This window comes from Macaca fascicularis, chromosome 6, assembly GCF_037993035.2.
Source record: "Macaca fascicularis isolate 582-1 chromosome 6, T2T-MFA8v1.1".
NCBI classification, from domain to species: domain Eukaryota; kingdom Metazoa; phylum Chordata; class Mammalia; order Primates; family Cercopithecidae; genus Macaca; species Macaca fascicularis.
In genome coordinates, this window is record NC_088380.1 from 133,983,436 (window position 1) to 134,006,528 (window position 23,093).

At 40.7% G+C, this 23,093-nt stretch overlaps 1 protein-coding gene across 6 annotated transcripts in view; it reads left to right on the top strand.

The window, feature by feature from the left end:
- MEGF10 (multiple EGF like domains 10) overlaps positions 1–23,093 on the top strand; it is a 404,496-nt gene that overhangs the window by 356,110 nt on the left and 25,293 nt on the right. For all 6 annotated transcript variants that reach the window (XM_045394871.3, XM_065546702.2, XM_073994145.1 and 3 more), the window contains 7 exons: positions 3,371–3,545; positions 4,856–4,976; positions 5,819–5,982; positions 8,481–8,583; positions 19,172–19,318; positions 20,826–20,960; positions 21,490–21,618. In XM_045394871.3, the coding sequence (XP_045250806.2) occupies positions 3,371–3,545; positions 4,856–4,976; positions 5,819–5,982; positions 8,481–8,583; positions 19,172–19,318; positions 20,826–20,960; positions 21,490–21,618 (974 nt within the window). The remainder of the gene's footprint in view (positions 1–3,370; positions 3,546–4,855; positions 4,977–5,818; positions 5,983–8,480; positions 8,584–19,171; positions 19,319–20,825; positions 20,961–21,489; positions 21,619–23,093) is intronic.

The following is a 23,093-nucleotide window of genomic DNA, read 5'->3' on the forward strand; positions in this document are numbered from 1 at the left end:
TCCCCTTAGCAGGCTGTTAGCAAGCCTCCTTTTTCTTTGGTATAAAAACAAACCTGGGTTCAAGTTTGATTCTGCCCCACTACCTGTGTGAGACTTTGAATAAATAATTTACCCTTTCTAGTTCTCTATTTTCTCATTTATAAAATGGGATCATACCATCTAGGATGGTTGTGAGGATTGAACTAAATAGTGCTCAGCACATTGCTGAGACTTACACAGGGTCCAGTAAATGCTGTCTCCTGGTCTGCGCATTCACTTACAATATCATCACAAACATGGTGACATTCATGAGTTGTTCTCTGTGATTAATGGCTATTTCCTTTAAGCCAAGACTTTGACATTTTAAAAACTAATTTTAGAGGAAATCTTCCCCTTTGTATACATATATACTGAGTATAATTTAACATTGTTCAGTGACTCTGAGATGTCAGGGAGAAGCAGATTAATGTGGGAGAGCTAGGTCCCCGGAGTCACATCCACTCTGTTTCACCTGTGGCATTTTCACTTATTCATTCAATCTACATTCACTGTGGACCTACTATGGGCCAGTGAAAGGTGGAAAAACAGATTTAATTCTTGCCCTCCTGGAACTCACAGTGTAGGAGAGGAGGAAGACATTAAAGGACTGGAAAAATAAACTGAATTATAGACTGTGAAAATGAGATGAGAAGAAGGATCAGGGCACCAAGGAAGAGTGTAAGTGGAGAGACCTACCTTCAATTTGGGTGGACAGGGAAGCTCTCTTTGAGGAAGAGACTGGAAAGACAATCTGGAGGGAGATAGGCAGAGAGTAAGAACTGCATCCTAAGAATATGGAATAGCCCATGTGGAGGTCGTTCAGTTGAAAAAATATGATGCTTTTACAAACTAGAAGAAATCCAGGGTGGTCAAGCACAGCAATAAAGAGAGAATAAAGATGAAAGAAGAGGTTGAGGAGTAGGCAGTGGCCAGATGACGAGGCCCCACGGGCTGTATTTAGGGTGACTGTGTATCAGGTTTCACAAGGACAGTCTGGTTTAGGCCTGTTGTCCTAGTATAATTATTAGCAACTCTCTCTTCACTCTTAAAAATGCCCTGGTTTAGACAATAAATTGTAGAGTCTCTGTAGTTATATTAAACAGTCTGGATTTTGTTCCAAGGGTAGTGGGGAGCCTTTGCAGAGTTTTAAGGAGGAGAATGATATGATTTACTCTTTAGGTAATAAGGCATGAGTGGATGTGGGTGCACAGTTGGAAGGTTGTTCAGAAGGTGAGGAGATAGATGGCATCAGTTGGAGCAGAATGAGGACAGTGAAGATGAAGGGATGTGGGTGGATTCAAAATATATTTTGGAGTTAGAATGGTTAAATTCTAGTGATGAGGCAGAAGGAGTTATCAAGAATAACTCCTAGGCCAGGCATGGTGGCTCACACTTATAATCCCAGCACTTTGGGAGGCCAAGGCGGGCAGATCACTTGAGGTCAGGAGTTCGAGATCAGCCTGGCCAAAATGGTGGAATTCTGTCTCTACTAAAAATACAAAAATTAACTGGGCATGGGGCACATGCCTATAATCCCAGCTACTCGGGAGTCTGAAGCAGAAGAATCACTTGAGCGGTGGAGGTTGTAGTGAGCCGAGATTGCACCACTGCAGTCCAGCCTGGGTGACAGAGAGAGACTCCATCTCAAAAAAAAAAAAAAAAAAAAAAAAAAAACTCCTAGATAAACTAAGTGACTGATGGTGCTATTTACAGAAATTTGGACAATTAGGGGTAGATACTGAGGGAAAGAACAAGGGCTCAGTTTTTTTATTTTTTCTGAGACAAAGTCTCGCTCTGTCGCCCAGACTGGAGTGCAGTGGCATCATCTCGGCTCACTGCAAGCTCTGCCTCCTGGATTCACACCATTCTCCTTCCTCAGCCTCCTGAGTAGCTGGGACTACAGGCACCTGCCACCACGCCTGGCTAATTTTTTTGGTATTTCTAGTAGAGACGGGGTTTCACGGAGTTAGCCAGGATGGTCTCGATCTCCTGACCTCATGATCTGCCCGCCTTAGCATTCCAAAGTGCTGGAATTACAAGTTTGAGCCACCGTGCCTGGCCCAAGGGCTCAGTTTTTTGACATGTTAAGTTTGAGATGCCATGGAGATGCCATGTGACTGCTCAAGGATAAGTGATTGGCCCAAGGATAATAGAAGATAAGCAGACTTGAGTAGATCTGAGACTCACGCCCTGGTCCTGTGAATCTAAACCTACACTCAAGAAACCACCTCATATGTAGAACTGTATTTAGGTATTCTTCATGCCATGTTTTCTGAGTGTTCGATGAATTTTTAGGCCTTTGCCTGTGAACACTAAGGTACAGAAGGGGTCGAAAAGTATATTTAAATAAACCTCCAAAACTGAGCACCAAACCATTCAACCCACAGGAATTTTCTGAACAAGGAGGAGGAGAAATATAGGATATGAGATTATGAGACATGGCTGAGACCCTCACTTGACAGACTAGGACATCAGACCCAGGGAAGTTGTATGATTTCACTGAGGCTACTCAGGTAGTGGGAGAACTGGGGTTGCATCCTCAGTCTTCATCCCTCCCAGGTTGTCATTCTTTCCAAGAGTAGAAAATCTATGAACAGTCCTCTGATGGGAAGTCATTTAGCAAATGTCTGGATATGACAGAGGTGTTTGTTGTAGGCCCTAATTAAGGGCAGGGTTTTAGCTACATTAGGCAAGGAAGACCATCTTTAAACAGTCTTCCAGTTGTCAGCAGAACTAGTTTGATTGTTAAGATTTTCTCGTGGTGAGAAGCATATGTGCTTTCAGTCAGCATGTCACAGAGGGCCCTATTGTGTCAACTCACGCGTGCATCTCAGCGCAGCTGAAATGTCCATTTGCTATGGAGCAACAGCTGGTTGCCTGGTGGGTCAATCCGGCTGCTGTTTCAGGTGGAGACAGCTGCCTGCTACCAGGTATAGGGAACTGAGGGAGAAACAGGCTGACGAGGTCACTGCCTTTGGTGTTCCTGGGACATCATACTAGTTAACTGGTTTGGTATTGTCCATTGGATGGAGTTTTTTTAGCTCCTGTCACAGAGTTGACCTCTTACAAAATTAGTGCGTTCAATTTAAGAAAATTAAAAAGAATTTCAGACAAAAGAATGTGGTTGTAATACATCCTGCTAGACATGATGCTGATTTCATACAACATTTCTGTATTACCCATCAGGTTTCAGCCAATTAATTAAATCATACCCAGCCTGGGAATGAAGTTTGAATTATTGGGCATGGAATTACCCATACATTTAGTGATCATTGCTAAAGCAACATTTGCACAGAAGTTGGGTGTCATGTTTACCCCAAAGTGACTTATTCCTTTCATCCGTGTCTCTCAGCTGTCATCCCATGTCTGGAGAGTGTGCCTGCAAGCCGGGCTGGTCAGGACTCTACTGTAATGAGACATGTTCTCCTGGATTCTACGGGGAAGCTTGCCAGCAGATTTGCAGCTGCCAAAATGGGGCAGACTGTGACAGTGTGACTGGAAAGTGCACCTGTGCCCCAGGATTCAAAGTGAGTGACTAGGGTTCTGGAGGAAGGAGAAGAGGGGTGCAGTGTAAAGCATCTCAACACCATGGTTTATATGACTTCCAGTGAAATACAGGGAATGTGCTAAAGTCATCCATATCATTAATGAGAGAGAAAATGAGGAGAAAAATGCTAATAGAGATATAAGGAATTACCTTAGTATGATGACTGGGAAAGCTGTAAAACTATAAATGTGGCATTAATTTTTAATATAAGCATATGTCAGAAAGTATATTATAATTATTCCTTAAGTAATTTATTTTATTGTGTTTTATAGGTGACAAAGAAGTTACTTTTCCAAGTAGATTACTGTATCGTTGACAGCTTTTGTTTTTAAGTCCATGAAATTTGAAGGCACATCGAGTTAGCATTTGTAATGGATTTACATTCTGTAGTTGGTAGTACATAAGTTTTTAGGTCCCTTTGAAAATCCAGACCCTATAACTACGTCTATATTCCACGCGCAATAGAGCAGAATTTTGCTTACAGTTTCTAAGATTTCATCGTGATAGGCTAGGAATCTTTGCTTTAAAGGAGAATGTGTTGTTCTTGAATTATTCCTTCCCATTGTAAAGAGCACATTGAACTATGAAGAATGTTGATGATTATTCCAGAGCACATAATGTAGAACTGGTGGATCATAAAGTCACAGAGCTGAGAGGATCTTTAAAGGGTTTTCTAACCCTGTCATAACTCTTTGGTTCAGCCCTTGAATTAGCTTTGTCTTAAGAGTCCCTTCTGTTTTGAAAGGAGATGACCTCCAGTTGCCTTTGGTAGCTTAATTCTATGTTTAATGCTCCCTGTCGGATAAAGTGAATCATGTTGCTGAATGTGTTCTGTTGTTGCTTTGCTTTTACCCACTAAAAATATTACATATTATTATACAAGGATGTCTAGGAAGGGTTAAGATCTAATGTATAGTTCATACTGATGTTTATTTATTGACAGTAATTTTACAGATACAATTTATTTTTATATATCTACTTGTCTGAGCAAGGACATAGGGTTTTTATTGTTGTTTTGTTTTGGTTCTGCTATGAAGGCGAAGCTAAGGTAGGTGCAAACTTTTTTGGATCCCATTTAATAATATATCCTAAACATAGACCAGCTAGTGTTGCCCTTACATTTCTAAAATTTGTATAGTGGTGACATTATGACAAAATTTTAAAAATACAGTGTGTTAAAATTAGCGGGGAAGTATAATTAGCATTGCCAAGATATATTTTTGTTTATTTGTGTTGGCCTTATTTCAGCTGGCAAAACTGAGTGCATTTTTGCTACTTGTGCCTATCTAGGGAATTGACTGCTCTACCCCATGCCGTCTGGGAACCTATGGGATAAACTGTTCCTCTCGCTGTGGCTGTAAAAATGATGCAGTCTGCTCTCCTGTGGACGGGTCTTGTACTTGCAAGGCAGGTAAGAGTGGGGGTAAATAAGTCTTTAATTTGATCCTGTCACTTTATCTCCTAAAGACATAAAAAGAAAGAAACCTTAACCAGGGTTCTAGCTCCAGTTGCACCAAAATTCAGTGTCTGACCTCTGCAAGTCCCTCATCCAGTGTGGGCTGGAATGCTTTCCTGAGTCAAGGGAAGAGGTTCACATTAGATGATCTCTGAAGTCACTGCCAGCTCCAAAAGTCTGTGTGTCTGTGCATTTTGCGAAGAGTAAACAAGCAGACATGTGTTCATGCCCCTAAATTGACTGGCTTGGAGTTATGACAAGAAATGCAGCCAAGCACCAATTTTATATGAGCATCATAGGTGCAGTCAGGATCCTGGATATATGTCCATCCATAGGTGCAGCCAGGATCCTGTATATACACAGTTACTGGTTAATGGGGCCCTGCTTTAAAGATGGGGTTGTGTTTTCAAGCAGAATCCTTTGTCTCCCTTCCATATAAATTATTTCACTTTCCTGATCTGAACAAAACTCAGCACTCCACAGTGTGCATCACTGCCCATTGAAGGTGCTTTGACTCTATATCTCTTCCTCATTAGCCCACTAGTATTTTGCAGTGTTGGCATCCTCGACAGATCACACAGCACACATGGCTGTTTGGGTCCTCAGGGGTGCCTTCTGTTCATTTGTGATGGAGGCCTCACTTGGCAGAACCAGTGCTCTCTGCTGCTGTGGCTGGGGCTGGGAGGCACTGTGTGCATCTCCAAGGTGTTTCTAAAGAGAAACATGTTTTGGAAAGGCTCAGCAAGGCTCCCTGCTGCCTTTGTTCGCTCACATGCTCTGGTGTTCTTGTCGCACAGGCTGGCACGGGGTGGACTGCTCCATCAGATGTCCCAGTGGCACATGGGGCTTTGGCTGTAACTTAACATGCCAGTGCCTCAACGGGGGAGCCTGCAACACCCTGGACGGGACCTGCACGTGTGCGCCTGGATGGCGCGGGGAGAAATGCGAACTTCCCTGCCAGGTATGCACGAATCAGCGCCCTGACGGAAAGTGCCTATGAAGAGCTGATGCCGTAGAGTGGGCTTCTTTTTGCAGTTTTCCTGACTTCAAGTGGCTCAGTGTGAACCCAACTTCGGTGACTATCGGAAGAATCTAGGTGTTTGGATTCAAACTGGACATAGGATTGGAAAAGGGATCAACATGGAAACTGGTTAGATAGGCTCTGTGAGAATTTCTTCCTTCTTTTCCTTCATCTTATTCAGTTTCCTCAACCCCCATCCTTTATTTTCTGTTTCTTATACACCCATCTCTTGGTGGTAGCCAGTGAACAGCACCGGTCAAACACCCAGTGTATGCCTATCAACTCTCCAAACATTTTGTTTCCATTATCATGGAAATCCCCCTGCCTTTAAGTGGAAAGTGGCTGGGATTTGAAAGGAGGGTGGTGATTGATGTCACAGAAATGCTCCTGGAAGTGTTAAAAGAAGGTTTGGAAACAGTGTCTTTTAGCATAAGTATCTCTGGAGCCACAAGAATATCTTAAGATGTCCCTATAGCTCACTCTATTCCCTTGACCTACTTTGGAGATACAGGTCATTAGAAATCTCATACTGCATCTAGCTCAGGCTGTCAGGGAGTGCAGATGGGAAGTGCATTCTGGAGTAAGCTGCTGATTTCTTTTCCATCACTCTGTCTTCCTATAGCAATTTTTTTCTCCTGAGCCATTAGGCATTCTTTCTGTGGTGTGTGTTCTCTGCCTCCAGGACATCATCTGATGGCGAGATAACAATGTGACCCCCTGAACTGGGCCCCTCAAGAAGGGCCTTCCACAATGCTCTTCTCTCTCTGGGCTTCCTCCTCGTTAAGTACAACCCACTTCCCAAAGTAGAAAGGATCCCACTCATGGATATCCCATGGACAGAGTTGTCAGCTTTGCTGCCTCTCATCAGACTAGTGGACAAATTATCAGTACTTGGAGATGAGCTTGAAGATCATGTTTTACTCCCTGTCTGATTGTAGACAAAGCAAAGCCCCTAGCACAATCTCGTCCTTTTTCATACCTTAGAGGAGTTAGTAAATCAGTGAAGGCTGAGAGTTTAGTGGTTCATATCATGACAAAGCTAAATCCTGTGTAGCTCTATCAAACATTGGTGGGGTCTACAAAATGATTGTTTTCTTTTTCTTATTTTAACTAGTTCTAGACAAATAATTATTCATCTATAACACCCACTACCTGTCTATGCTGGTTGCCATGTTCCTCCTCCGTGGTAATTCTGTACCCCCGTTTCTCTTAGTGCTTGGGTGGTGTTGGGAAGGCGTGTAGTGCCGCCCTCAATTCTCAGGATCTGGGGTGAAAGAGCTGAACTTTCCATTCTTTCTCCACAAACAAAATGATCATGTCCATGAGGAGTGTTGTCTTCATCAGACCATCCAAACTGACATGCATGTGAAAATAGAAAAGATCTGGAAAGGGGGGGTGAGGAGGTGTGTCGACTCATGCTTAGGATTGTGAGTCAGAATATTTTGTGTGGCTTAGACTTCCTCCTGAAAAGCAGGATAATAATTAGAGAAAAGTAACAAAAGTTCTTCATTTTTCTTTATAATACCATGTATCTCGTTGGCCACTTATGGCAATGAACTCAATTCAATTAAAACTATAATTTTAAAAATTAGTTTATAATTAAACATTTTTTTAAATTATAAAATTATAGTTTCAAAACTATAATTTTAGAGCTTTTTGTGTGGGTAAGGGTTATTTTTGTGTGAGTCATTCTCTCTTTTCACTAAATAATAGAATGCATTATAGGGGACACTGATCTATTTTGTAAAAAATCTTTAGGGACAAAAGAAAATATTTTTACGAGTTGTAGCTTATAGGATAAACCTCTTTTAAATACTTGGCATTTTTACATATATTTGCATATATGGATATCAGTGTATTGGCATGATTGGCTTCACCATTTTTATGTCCCAACCATTGTGTCAGGCATAAACTAGGGTTTGAGTGACTTTAAAACACTGACTTCCTGGAGCATCTATTTTGGGGACTAAGAAGACATAGAAAGAGGTGATTAAGATGCATCCCTCTGGCTGAGTGCGGTGGCTCCCACCTGTAATCCCAATACTTTGGGAGGCCGAGGCGGGTGGGTCACCTGAGGTCAGGAGTTTGAGACCAGCCCAACCAACAAGGTGAAACCCTGTCTCCACTAAAAATACAAAAATTAGCTGGGCATGGTGGCAGGTGCCTGAAGTCCCAGCTACTGGGGAGGCTGAGAATTGCTTTAACCCAGGAGGCCGAGGTTGCGGTGAGCTGAGATCACACCACTGCACTCCAGCCTGGGCAACAGAGCAAGACTCCATCTCAAAAAAAAAAAAAGAAAGAAAAAAAAAAGATGCATCCCTCTAAGAAGTGTTTGGGACAGCAGACTGTATGTGAAATGGCTGACAGTGGCCTTTTCCTCTCCTGTTGTGGGATTTCCCAGGCCCTCATTGTTGCCTTTGATGCTGTTTTCCATGCAGGATGGCACGTACGGGCTGAACTGTGCTGAGCGCTGTGACTGCAGCCACGCAGATGGCTGCCACCCTACCACGGGCCATTGCCGCTGCCTCCCTGGATGGTCAGGTGAGAGCCAAGGACCACTAATTGAAAGGTGAAACCCAACAACTTCACACCTAGCGCTGTTCCTTGTCACTTCACAGAAACATACACAAGTCAACTTTTCAAAAGAAATGAAAATTCGATAAAGTTTCCAGAAAACTGAAACCTTTAATCTATAATCCAGGGCTGATTTTTTGTTGATTTGTGCAGGGGCAGTTCTCTTGAGCTACATGTAAGGTCCAGCTGTCAAAATTCAGGCCAGCAAGATGGGGAAAATGTGAATTGCTTTGAAGAGTCCAGCAAGACCGCTGTGGTATATTTTGAGCACTGAGGAAAGAATGATTGAAATAAACCCTAAAAATATAACAAGGGCCACCTTAGTGAGGCAAAAAAATACTGATATTAATATGGCGAATATGCATATGCATATTATTGAATGATTAATATGCAAATATTAGAATGTTCATTGCTGGAAGTAAAAGTTTTAAAACTTTTTTTTTTTGATAACGTTCGGGTCATGACAAATTCATAATATGATTGAGTACAAATTATCTAACCACAGGGTGGGAGTTTCTCCTTATTTATATCACTTCATGGTTTCAGCCAAGAAGTTTATCAAGCTAAAAGTGATCCTGAAAGAAGAAGTAGTTTCTGCTCATGGTATACAGACTTGCTAAGATATTTAATGCCACCTTCCAAGTATCATGAGCAAAAACATTGTTCTTCTAGGACTACTTTACATTCCTATGAGTAATGTGTTAGGGTTCCATTTTTTTCATTTCCTCACCAACACTAGTTATTATCTGACTTTTTCATCCTAGCCATCCTAGTCAGTGTGTGGTGGTATCTCACTGTGGGTAGTTTTGCTTTCCATTTCCATGATGGCTGATGATATTGAACATCTTTCTGTGCATTTATTGGTCATCTGTATTATCTTCTTTATATAAATCCCTATTCAGACTCTTTGTTCATTTTTTAACTGGATTTTCTTTTTATTATGATGTTATAATAGTTCTTTATATTTTTTAGATGTATGTCCCTTATCAGATATATAATTTACAAATATTTTCTTCCATTCTTTGAGTTATTTTTTTCTTTCTTCATTATGACTTTTGCAGCAGAAAAGTTTTTATTTTGATGAAGTCTAGTTTATCTTTTTTATTTCATTGCTTGTGCTTTTGGTGTTAAATCTAAAAAAAAACATTGCCTGATCCAAGGTCACAAGATTTATGTCCGTGTTTCTCCTAAAAATTTTATAGTTTTAGCTGTGTATTTAGATATTTGATCTATTTCGAGGTAATTTTTATATGCAATATTGTATATACAATAAATACGATACAATCCAACTTTATTCTTTTGCATGTGGCTATCCAGTTGTCCCAGCACCATTTGTGAAAAGACTATTCTTTCCCCCACTAAATTGTCTTGATACTCTTTTTAAAAGTCAATGTTCCATAAATGTGAGAGGATTTATTTCTGGACTCTCTATTTCATTTCATTAGTCTGTATGTCTCTCCTTATGCCAGCATCATACTGTTTTAATTATTACAGCTTTGTAGGAAGTATTAAAACTGAGAAATTTGAGTCCTCTTAGTTGGTTTTTCTTTTTCAGTATTGTTTTGACTATTCTGGGTCCTTGAATTTCCATATGAATGGTAAAATCAATATGTTAATTTCCACAAAGAAGCAAGGTGGAGATTTAATGGAGATTGAATCTATAGATTAATTTGGGGAATACTGTCCACTTAACAATATGAAGTCTTCAGATTCATAAACATGGGATGTCACCAGCAACCTCTTCAGGTTGTGTCTGTTAGCCCCTTGGAACATGTTGAGAGCTTCTTTGGTTTTTAAAGGAGTAAACTGAGATGAACTGTCATGTGCTTGATTTCTAGTATCTGAGAGCTACCTTGGGAAACAGACCAAGGCTGGTGCAATGGACTTTATTTTCTACCAATAGGAGCTACCCCCAGACACAAGGCCTCCCCAACCCTGTAGTTCCATCTTGACTTGCAAAACCTGGGATAACTTTGACTTCACAATAGGAAATTCTGCCTTCCAATGTTTCGGCTTGGCTCTTTATCCCCAAATGTTAAAACTGCATCACACTAGGGATTAAACCAGATTTTGTGACTTCGCTAGGGTTCTTGAAGTTCTCAAATGGAGAGATCGATACTAATTTCTCAATGACCACAGTGAAGCCAAATAACATTTTTAACCTTCTGGCAAATTCAGAACTTTTCTAACAGAGAGATCACATCATTTGTTTTATACAACACTCCACCAAATCTACTTTTGTCTTGCGAAGATATAAAGAATGTGAGGTGTTCCTGAACACACCAGTCACTGCTCAAGTGTCCACCTACTTTGATGATTTAGAACCAGCCTATGAAAGGCACACTCTAGTGTACGTGAGAAGAGCAAGAAGCCAGCCGGAAAATGTGTTAGTTGCATTCCACAGTCTGGGTCATGGGGTAAGACAAATTATCCCATCTGGCCTTAGACCTATCAAGCTCCTACGGGAATGCAGTGGCTTTGTCACACAATGTAATCTTGTAATCCTCTGTCCATCTGTGGCCAGCCTGCTTCTCTAAATGGGAAGACTACCGCTTCATGCTGCTCTATTGCTTGTTGCCCACTATCTCTGCCTCATGGCCTGTCAGTCATTATTGCTTCTAGACCAGCTAAGTTGCCTCAGTGTCTCATTTCTGGGTCTTCTGTGTGGGCTGTTTGTCTGTAAGCATCTGTCAGTATCTAAGCCTGCTGTGAGGTCATCCCTCACACTTACAGAATACACTTGGTATTAAAAAAAAAACATGTAGAGGAAAAGAAAATTACTGAAGTTCCAAAAAACACCTACGATTGGACCAAGAATTGGCTTATTTTTTTTTAAAGGAAAGAGCAACTTCTGTATATTATTTACAAAGGACATCATTTTATTGTCTGCACCGGACAGACTGATAATTTTTTACCCATAAAAGTGTTTTGGGTTAGTACCTTGTTAGGACTTTTGTGAACATAAAGAAGGTTTCGCTTTTCATTTAAGACACCAGGTTTGAGGTCAAAAAATAAACCATAAGCCCAGGGAAGCAAGCAATTCTATTTCCTCTCATCCCTGTTGCTGAGATTGCTGTAGGTGAACTATTAAGTATCCCTGGACGGGGCAGCAGTATGTAGGGTAGGAGGCTTGTGTGTAGTGAGGCTTTTATGAACAAATCAGTGAAATCTGACACAGAAGCCAGGGCTCTTCCCCTGACCAAATCAACAAGATGGTCTTAAGTGCTCCGTCAACTGCAGACACTGTGGGGAGAGGCTGATCAGTTGGATTTGGAGCCAGAGATAAGAGTCAGAAGGGTCTTGTTCCTCTTTACAAAGGAATTAACATGACTAAATTGAGGAAGTCTCGCCCTAAGGTGAGATGCCAAGGAAGTTGGCTTGCTCTCTTACTGTGTACTCACATCCACCATTCCTTATAATTTCAACCCATATCTAGTATTTGACTGTCTGTTCTCTTAGAGGAACTGAGGCTTTTTTATTTCTATTATAATTGATAGTCCTATTTTACCTAGTCATAAAATAAGTCCTCAAAATATACTGCTATGAAAAGTAAACAAAATAAAAGTTGCGTTTGACATTTTAGATCCTATTTCCAAATAAAGTACCATTTTATTGTAGTATGTGGTTATTTGAAACCTTAATTTATTGTCATTTTTAGCCAATAGACTATTTTATCAAAAAGAGGCAGATTGCAGTAGAAGAATGGGGAAGATGAAATACCATTCAGGATTTAGGCCGTATCCTATGCTGCTTCTCCTATGCCTCTGGACCTCTGGTACACTCTTTCTCTCTCTCTCTGCTATAAAATGAGGCTGGCTTTTCAAAATGATTATACTGAAATTTCAGATGTCAATGAAATATAATTATGAGTGTGTGTGTATACTTACGTATGTATATTTCCAGAGCAGTTGAGTGATATGCTTTTATAAAGTATTTTCCCAAAATTACAGAAACAGACTGAAGTTTATGTCTTCTTTTCTGCTCTGACTTCAGTCAGCCAGAACACCCATTTGCTGAGCATTATAGCTAATCAAGATTTCATTCCAGCTGACTGGGAACATGTGCGGTGTCCGGCCTCATTCCCAGCCCTGGCTAAGATCACTGTCACCTGGGAACTCTTCGAACTTGCATATTCCCAGTCCCCACCTCACACCTACTAAATGAGAATTTGGAAAGTGGCTTAGGAGGAGGAAGATTATGGAGCCTCTGCCCATCCATAAGACACATTTGATACAAATTTGGAAAAGATTTGGAAATCCCTCAGGATGTACTCCTTGGCACATGAAGTGCAAGCTGGATTTCTGCCCCAAGTTAGCCCCTTGGCCAGGGGCTCTTGCATAGTGCACAACTTGCAAAACCTTACTTGGTGGCCTTGTCTGCCCTGGTGACCCAGGCAGGCAGTGGCAATTATGGTCTGCATACTGGCATCTGCTGTGTTGTATTACTCCAGTTATTGAAGAGCTTGGGGTCTGGGGTGCATTTCTTTGACAGAAACCACATAATCAATGGCAAATGAGAAGAGGAGATTTAAGGATGTGTTTATACCAGAATAAAAAAGTTAAATGCTAAACAGATAAAAAGGATAATAGGACACCTAATCAAACTCTAGGCGTCTTGAGAAAGAGAGAAGAGACTAGCAAGGTGTGGTATAATTGTAAGGGGAGGGGAAGGAGAATAAAAGGAGAGGTTGGGGGCTCATCTGAGCCCAGCCAGGAGGGGTGGAATTGGAAGGAGGAGTCCTGTGGGCAAGTTGATGAGAAGAGCCCACTTTTCCACTCTTCCCAGCAAGCAGAACTAGGCCTACAGTGGCCTCAGCCTCTCTCCACAAGGAAAGTTCTCCTCTCCATGTTTTAACAAACACCAAGTTTGATCAGCTGAGTGAGTGAGCTGCTACTTCAGGGACTAATCTGTCCTGAGGTGATGTCTCATGCAGCTAAGGGATGCCCGAATTGTTAAAATAAGGGGAGACCTACCTTCCTTTGTCCAGTGACATATAAGTGCAAATCCAAGTTGGAGATAATAACTTTAGTCAAATGAGTTTAATTTACATGCCTGCACCCAATCAGCCACAAGTACAAATGACTCACTATCTGACCCTTTTGGGTATTGAGGGGTGGAGAGTGTGTCTGCAGGTTCATATGTATATGTCTGTCTGTCTGGGGGAGGGGATCATATAAAAGCAGAAGCCTGGGCCCCTGCTGTAAGAGTGAAGGGAGGGGCTCATTTCCCCCCCCAAAAAAGGCCACAGAAAAAGCCAAAGCTCCACTATCTGCCTAGCAATCCTTTCTGCTTGCTTTTATCTGGGTCCAGACTCAGGCAGGCCATGGTGTCTGGTAATTTGTTTTGTCTTGTAACTGCAAAGGCTAACATCTCTGATTTATATGACTTATCAAGACATTTTTCAACTTTGTTGAACTATATTAAGGAGATTCCTTTTTTACTGGATCTTTAAAATCCATAGTACCCAAATAGAAAGATGTGGTGTAACAACCATTTGTTGAGTGTCTCCAGGTTCTATGCAACCACAATGCTTGGGTGCTGGAAACATGGAGAGGAAGTGATGCCAACTCCCATCCTGCAGAAGCTCACATTGCATCAAGACAGACACTGTATCGGCAGAGATGGATATACCAGTGAATAACTTCTCTATACTACACCACACCGCACTGCACTACACTACACTACACTACACTACACTACACTACACTACACTACACTACACTACATCACTGCTTTGTTGGTCAAAGGATTAGAAAAGCAGAAAATGTGTTGTGACTAAATACTGTATTTCTTCCATCTTATAATTACCAAGCCCAATTATTATTAACAAATATCTCTCTTTGCTCTAATATACGTTTAATAGCTTGTTGCCTAGGAGTTAGACATTGAATCAAAATAATTTTCTTCATTCACTATTGCTCCAAATATTGGAATACTGGCATAAGGAATATAAGCAATTAAGTAAGACAGGGATTTGGGGTTATATCTGTGAGAGGGGAAAGAATGACACCCCAGATGATTTATTTACTGCATTCATGCAATCACAAATGCCCAGTGAATGCTGATTTCACATTGAGGCCGCTGGCATAATGCATCAGGCATTAATTGCACGAACATTTCTTTAGAGCTGCTTAGCTGAAGTTTATCACGATCATTCAGCCATTGCCTAGCAACTTGTGAAGGCTATCAAAGAGCTCTTTGTCCTCAGTCCTGGCAAAAACAGTCCCTTACAGATCTCCTTATCAGCATTAGTACATTTATCAGAAAAGAAATGCTCCCATTGAACCAGAGATGGCTGCAGATTTAAACCTACCCCCTTCCCATTTTGCCCCTTCTTCCCAATATTTTAGGAAGTTGTTTCCTGAACTATTCAAGTTTTTATCTATTTTTTGCTAAAACTTCTGAAGGAATTTCCGTAAGATGTCATATAATTCTTTTATGGCCTAATAATCTGGGCTTACATGTAAAACCACAGACCTGAGCCCCCAAATGCATATTTGCTCAAAAATAAGCAAGGCAGACATCTCCACCTCCTTAGCAGGGAAGGGTCACAACCTATAAATATGTTGGGCTTCCTGGTTTGAGTGAAGACTTATTCAGGAAAGCAAAGAATGATGTGGTTGCTCCATCCCATTGGAAAGTGGTCCTGAATATCATATAGGAAAGAGGAATTATGCTTATTGATTCATTCAACAAATATTTATTTAACACCTCCCATGTGCTAGGTGCTATGGTGAGCAAAAACAGGCATTGTCTCTCCCTCAGGGAGCTGCCAGAATTAATTACCTTTGGTGGAGAATTGGAGGGGAGTCGTCATCTGCATTTTCTTCTATATCTCTCCAGAATTCATCTTCCCCTGCATCTGTGCTGACATTGACTTAGGTTCATGCCTTGTCACTTTGATCATATTTTTTTACCCCCATTTGGGGTTCCCCAGGTAAAAGAGCACCTGACAGGTTTTCTTTCTTCCCAGGCTCAACATCTTCAGGCCATCTTCTGTCCTCCTATAAAGCGCAAATTTAGTTATGCTCCTTCCTTCTTAAAATTGTTCATTTGGTCCCTGTTAACAGCAGCGGGAGGTTCACACTCTATAGCATGGCACTGTTGGCTCAACTCAATGTGGCCACCGCTTGGCTGCCCAGATACCTCACCTGCCCCCCCCAGCCCCTGAGTTTCAGCTGTACCCAACACTTGCAATTCCCAAAGGACAGACACTTCTTTGGGCTTCTGAGCCTTGCGGCCAGTGTTCCTTTAGCCTACAGTCCTCTTCTCCCTTCACAAGCTACCTCTGTTCCTGATCATGCTCCCCAGGCAGAGCGGGGTGTGCCTGTTCTGTAGTCATTATCACCCTGGAGTTACATTTTTAAGAAAACTTCTCACCAGCAAGCCAGTAGCTGGCCAGATCCCTTGAATGTTTGCTGAGTTGGGTTTCCTTTTCTGCCTTTGATAAACAAGGAAACAAAAAGATGTTTTGTAGGACTCTAGCAAAGTTGGCAGAAAATAAGTGGAGATAAATATAAATAATACACATGTACACACAGAGAGACAGAAATAATGGTTAAAGCAAAATTTACAACTCTTCATCCTGGAGAATATTTCATTTCAGGATTATCCTTACATGGAAGTCACATCAGCAGTCATATACCTGGTGCGACTTAGAGAAACAGTTACCCAACACTCTCTTCGTGATACTTACTGCCCGAAATTCCACAATTAGATATTTATTTCTTAGGCTTTTAGAATGCATGCTGTCTTAGAATATCAATATTCTCCAGAGAAGGTACTACTCACCAATAATAAATGTATCTTGTCCTTTTCTGACTGTAAGATGAAGGGAAAAATAACCAGGAGGGCACAGAGGACCAGAAGGGCAGAAGCAGCAATAGGAGAAGAGGGTGCAGCAAGAGGAGGAAAGAGAACTCCACACCTTTCCCTGGAATTGCCCCCTAACTGAGACATATTTGATATTTATCTTCACATAGATTAGGCATTAGTATCTGCAAAATGCTGACTCATTTTTTACTGATGATAGAGTAAAATAAAAGGACTTGAATTTTTTAGGAGGGGGTTGGTAATAGAATTTTTATAATTTATATTCAAAGGAAACATTTCTTTGCAATTCTAAGATAAAAGTTATTTTCAAGTAAGCTTGAGACAGTTGAAAGATGCTTATATGATTGGACACAGAAGGTTTGATCAATGATCTATAGACTTTGCTATGATTCTCTGGAAATGAAATGATGGGTAAACCATATGAAACAAGCTTATGTCTGCAGTTGATCTTCTTGCTATAGGGTGGGCCTTGTTACTTATACAAACATTACCAGGATATAGTTGATTATGACTGATGGCTAGGCTAATCAGCTAAACAAACCTCTTAAGGGAAGAGGAATCAGTTATGAAAGAAAGGATCTCTTTACTCAGATTTGCCTATCTGGCCTGTAGTCGTTTTTCTTAACATGCTCAGATTGAGAATGGGCTAAGCTATACGTAAATCATGATAACCTATGTTATAAAAAAGCAGCATATACTTTTGACTTAAAGTGTACTCCATTCCATCTTAACTGAATTTATTAAGTGTAATTTGAAGTAGTGATTTGGCAAATAGTTGATAAACTAAGTCATCATAAATGGCTAAATCTTATGTCTCCCCCAAGTCCCCACCCTAACAAAAAAGCATAAAAAATCAGGACTAATTTTTCAGGATGATGATCAGTTAGATTAACCAGATAATTACTCAGCTTCCACTTCTTCGAAATCTTCACTGGGATTTGCCTTGATGGCTCCAGACCAAAATGCCCTGGATTTGTTGTCTAAGTCTCTGTGATAAACAGGTGTCCCCATCTTAGCTGTTGTTAAGCAGGAGTCTTGGCTCACGGTCAGAGTCTAGGACCTGAATTTGAATTGAGAGTGAAGCATTTAGCAGGTTACCCTTGTTGGTACTTTCTTTAAATTCACAAAACAAAGTTTAGGTTTGCAGACTTAATTTGAAGTAGTTTACTGCTTAATATGTTTGATGCTTCTGCCTAGTATAGGTGTGGATATAAATTCCAGGTAAGATTCTGTGGCTGATGTATCACGTTTGGGGAGGGTAGAGTTTGCAATTTCATCTCAGTTTTTCAAAAGAGATTTGAAAAAAAAAAAAAAGATAATATATTCATGATTGCAAGAAAAAAATCAACGTAGTAGGCCCAGATTTCATATTTTATTCTGTGGGAAATATGTAAACTCCAATTGGTTTATGAACAGACCTGGTTTCCTTTCTTCAGCCCACGGTCCAAATGAAATCAAAGTCAAGCTAGACACAATGAGGTCTGCGTGCTTTCTTGCTGCTTAATGGCCTTTACCGTGTGGGAGACTTTCAGAAGGAAAAAACAGAAAGAGTAAACAGTGGATCTTCTTGCTATTCTGCTATTCCGGTGTTCACCAGGAATGGCGTACCAATTAGCAACATTCATGTTATAGTTTGGGACTGCTTCCATATTAAGGTTCAGACTGTGGTGACTTTTTGCCTGATTACTTTAGAAGTCAGAACTGTAACACAAGACATGACCGTCTCAGCATCGTGGTGCTGGGTGGTTGTTAGTATTCTGGAATCCGGGAGGGTGTGTGTGCTTGCTTTTAATGTGTTTTCATTTGCTCTGAGGCCAGCAACTGCCAGTTCACTACTAATTATTACTTATTGCCTTTCAATGTGAAGAGGATTTCTTTGAGTTGTGAAGAATTCTGGCAAGAAAGAGGCCCCTATTGTATTTCCAATATGAATATACAGAAGAGACTTTTATTTATCTCAAATAAAACCTGGTTTTAGATATATTTTTGCAAGCTTGGCTTTCCTCTCTGTTTCCTTTTGGCATTTTTTTTGTTGTTGTTGTTAATTCTAAAGTTTCTCAATACTTAAAATGAGAGTTAAACACCTGCATACAGTTTCATAATAATGGATAGCATAGACAACAGCTACAAATAATGTCAGTTGTGATATTCTGCCAATATCTCTCCAATGTCAGATAAGATTTTTAAGGAGGAATTTGGTGGCACGTGTCAGTACATCTTTCTGTTCTGCACAATGCACCATCAAGTTATTTTAAGATTATGTTTATTTGTTTAATCCAGGGGAGGGTTTTCTTTATGTAAAACATTTTATGGAACTGTGCATTGCCTTATCCTTTTACACTTTATTTCTCTATGAAAACAAAGAATGGAAGGAGGAGGAGGAAGTCACCAAGGCTAAAATATATCGTATTGTTGATAAATTTTACTTGCAATAGACAGAGCCCTTGGGCTTCCACTTTGCTCCCTCCTCCTGAAGAATAAAAATCAGTATAACAAAAGTGTGCTATTCCTTCTTCGTGACTCCATAGAAAATTGTTCTGGGTATTATTTTAATGTTATGATGATACTGTGTACTGATGTGTATAAGGTGATAACTCGCCATTCATTGCTGCTCGTGATCCTCAGGTTTAGTACTGTGAGCTTAGTCCTCATCTTTGAATTAGTATCTGCGGAAGTTCCACACCGCCTCTCACTCAGCCTTGCCCCATGTGCATTATTACAGGTGTCCACTGTGACAGCGTGTGTGCTGAGGGACGCTGGGGCCCCAACTGCTCCCTGCCCTGCTACTGTAAAAATGGGGCTTCGTGCTCCCCTGACGATGGCATCTGCGAGTGTGCACCAGGCTTCCGCGGCACCACTTGTCAGAGGAGTAAGTGTCTCATTAGGCAGTAATTTCCACCTTCCCTTCCCTGGGCACCATGTACAGAATAATGATCTCTGTCCTACCTCTCAGTTTATAGTGATATCCTGTTGCACTTGAAGGCAAAAGAGAGTGTAATGGTTCACTTGTCCTTTGCAGAACTGTGTTAAGAGCACTTCCCCAAGAGCTTCATTCTTTCCAGCCTTCAGAACTAACCTAACAGATGGGGATTTAACCATTTCTTCTCAATAATTACTTCATTGCCTCATTGGCACAACCATCAGGATATATTTCTTCATCCTTCCTGAAAGCTTGCAAATGGTGTTCTAGAAATTCATTGACCTGTAAATATTTTATTTAGCAATTTGGCATTGGCCTTACCTCAATTACCAGACGTCAACATCAGCCAAACCTTGAGGCAAATCATTCATCCTGCTAGTAGTCTTAAAATCAGTGCTATGGGGAAAATGGAATTGCAAAGTTGAAAAAGGAGACTGTTGACATTGGTCCTTAAGACTTCTGAGTTAGAGAAGGATCCATAAGAGTTTACTTAATCTTTTAGTGAATGCAATCAAAAAAGAATATGTGACTAATTATAAGTTACACTATTCTAATTTTTAAAATTGCCTTTTCCCCCATAAGAATTCTATGCAGTTATCCTATATTTAAAACTGAATAATATATTGGCAACAACTTAAGTATACAGCATTTTGCTTCATCACTTTTCGACTACAGTCATTAACCTGGACCATTTTGAGGAGGAAAAACTTTCAAATTTTGACTCTCGATCTATTTTTATTGCCAGTAATGACTCTTAAAGAATAAAGGATCAATAAATAGTTTGAGAGTGCTTATTTGAGACTTATTAGTATTACAATTTTTTAATTTCTTTATTCAATGAAAATTTCTGGAGCCCCTGCTTTATGCCAAACCTTAAGCTAATTGGGGCCTTAAGTGGGAAAATAAAGAAGATTAAGACATTTGCTTGCTCGCAAGAAACTCAGAGTTTAGTGACTTCTTTTCCTTATTAAAGAGTTCCTTTAGGCCGGGCGCGGTGGCTCAAGCCTGTAATCCCAGCACTTTGGGAGGCCGAGACGGGCGGATCACGAGGTCAGGAGATCGAGACCATCCTGGCTGACACGGTGAAACCCCGTCTCTACTAAAAAATACAAAAAACTAGCCGGGCGAGGTGGCGGGCGCCTGTAGTTCCAGCTACTTGGGAGGCTGAGGCAGGAGAATGGCGTGAACCCGGGAGGCGGAGCTTGCAGTGAGCTGAGATCCGGCCACTGCACCCCAGCCTGGGTGGCAGAGCGAGACTCCGTCAAAAAAAAAAAAAAAAAGAGTTCCTTTGTTCCTTCGTTGTTCTTGTTTTCTACTTGGAAAATTCTCCGTATCGTTCTTACTTTTTTTTTAAGGTTTTGCTTTTTAACCTCTAAAACTTTAACTAGATCCCAATCTGGAATGCAAGAGAGACGCATCTCAGAAGGATAACTGCTGATTTCCCTTCTATTTTCAGTCTGCTCCCCTGGTTTTTATGGGCATCGCTGCAGCCAGACATGCCCACAGTGTGTTCATAGCAGCGGGCCCTGCCACCACATCACCGGCCTGTGTGACTGCTTGCCTGGCTTCACAGGTGCCCTCTGCAACGAAGGTAAGGCACGAAGCATCCCGGACAGCTGGGTGGTGATGAGCACGCCCTGTCCTCAGGCCTCCCCTTGGCCTTCCTGAAGGCCATGTTTTCAGCTGTCTGCTGGGAATGTCTTCTGCTATGCTGTGTCTGCAGCTTCTCAGATAGGACTTTGAGCTTTGGAAAAACTGGCTTGCCACTCCAGCAAAACGTTTTTATTCTTGAGTTGTGCTACTCTTCAGTTTTAGCTGGACACATCGTCCCATAAACAATCAATATGAGAAAGGATGTTTGACTCCCAGAACAAGAAGTCGTGAAGTCAGATTTCTAGAAGTACAATGATGTCCCCTGGTTTGTGATGCCATAATGAGAATCTTTGGCTTCATGGATTTGTAAAAATGAGCCCATTCAAGACGAGGGATGCTGTTGAGCAGAGATAGATACCAATGAGCAGCTGGGCCTGTGAACTTTAAAGTCATTTCCGGTGCTAAGATTCTAGGGTTCTGTGAGAGGGGTTGTGATTGTGAGTTACTGACCTATAGCTTATTCACAGTGTGTCCCAGTGGCAGATTTGGGAAAAACTGTGCAGGCATTTGTACCTGCACCAACAACGGAACCTGTAACCCCATTGACAGATCTTGTCAGTGTTATCCCGGTTGGATCGGCAGTGACTGCTCTCAACGTAAGTCTTGTTTGAGAACAATTAATCAACTGTTCTTATTTGTTTGTTTTCAGATTCTTTAGGATTGAAGTATGAGTGTTTTTATATAATCAAGAAAGAATATATGACTAATTAAAAGACACATTCTACTTTAAATTCCTTTTTTTTAATTCTTTTTTTTTTCCCATTAAGACCTCTATGCAATGGTCCTGTGTTTAATCCAAATAATGTCTTGGAAAGAACCTAAATATGTAACATTTTGCTTATCCACTTTTCAGTGATTCATCGTCCATTGATATAAAGCAAAACAGCCGTATTTAGAAGTTTATGTCTTCATTTTGTGTTTATCTGGAGAGTTAATTACAGAGAAAGAAAAAATGGAATTAAATGATGTGAGCCTTAGAAACCTATTGGGAACCAGAGTGAACTGCTCACCTAATATGCTTACCTTCACGTTGGCATCACCCAAGTGCCTTCCACACCACTGGATTTCAGACAGGAATTGTGTGACCCTATGAGGGACTATATAGATGACTCTTAGAGCACCCATGTCATGAAAAAAATGACATTGACTATAAGTCATTCATGAATGTTTTGAAAGGGTCAGGGCAATGTCTAAAAGTATTCAACTTTTGACCAAGGAATAGCATATGTATGGGGTAATCTGGTTTCATTCATTATAAATTTTATGAAACACTCTCAGTTTATATTGAATTCCCCCATCATGCACATAAATCAAAGAATTACTGTGTGCAGTCATTTTACATGGTGCTTTATTGATAATTTAATTCAAACCTCACAGTTACAAGCAACCTGCAAATACTAATTGATGAGCAATATGTTTTTTGCTGGAAGACTTTTTTCTGAATGTTAATTTTTTCCGTTAGTAGTCCAGGCTGTACCCCATTTTTTAGGAATAAGAGAACAGAGCTAATAAATCTCAGAAGTGTAGCTCTTTGGTGAAGGAAGTGTTATGCGATGTGATTTCACTGCATTCTGGGGGCATCACTTCAGAAGAAATCAGTCTGTTTAAATCTACATGTGTTGCAAGGGCTGTGACGGATAGCTGGGGATATGGACAGATTGATAAATAGATACTGAAAAACAGGATTTGGGAAGAGTAAAAGGTCCAATATCATTGTCATAAAATGATTGATTTATATTGCTCCTTTGAAAAGCAGTCTTTATTTTGGAAATTTGTCCCTTCCTCATTTGGAGGAGGAATGTGCTGAAAGGAACAAAAATAGAAACACAACTATGAATGGAGACTATAGTGTTGCCTGCCCCGATAATCACTCCACAGGAAGCTGATTTATTTGGCAAAAGCCTTTGCTTCTCCTGGGGATCATTGATTTCATTGATTCCCTTATGGACTCTATGGAACCATCTTCATATTTCTTCTGGCTGATTGTGAGCCTGTCTAAAGAGAGCAAAGTCCTTCACAGTGAAAACACAGACTTTGAAAACTTAAAGGGGTACATTTAAAGGGGCAGGTG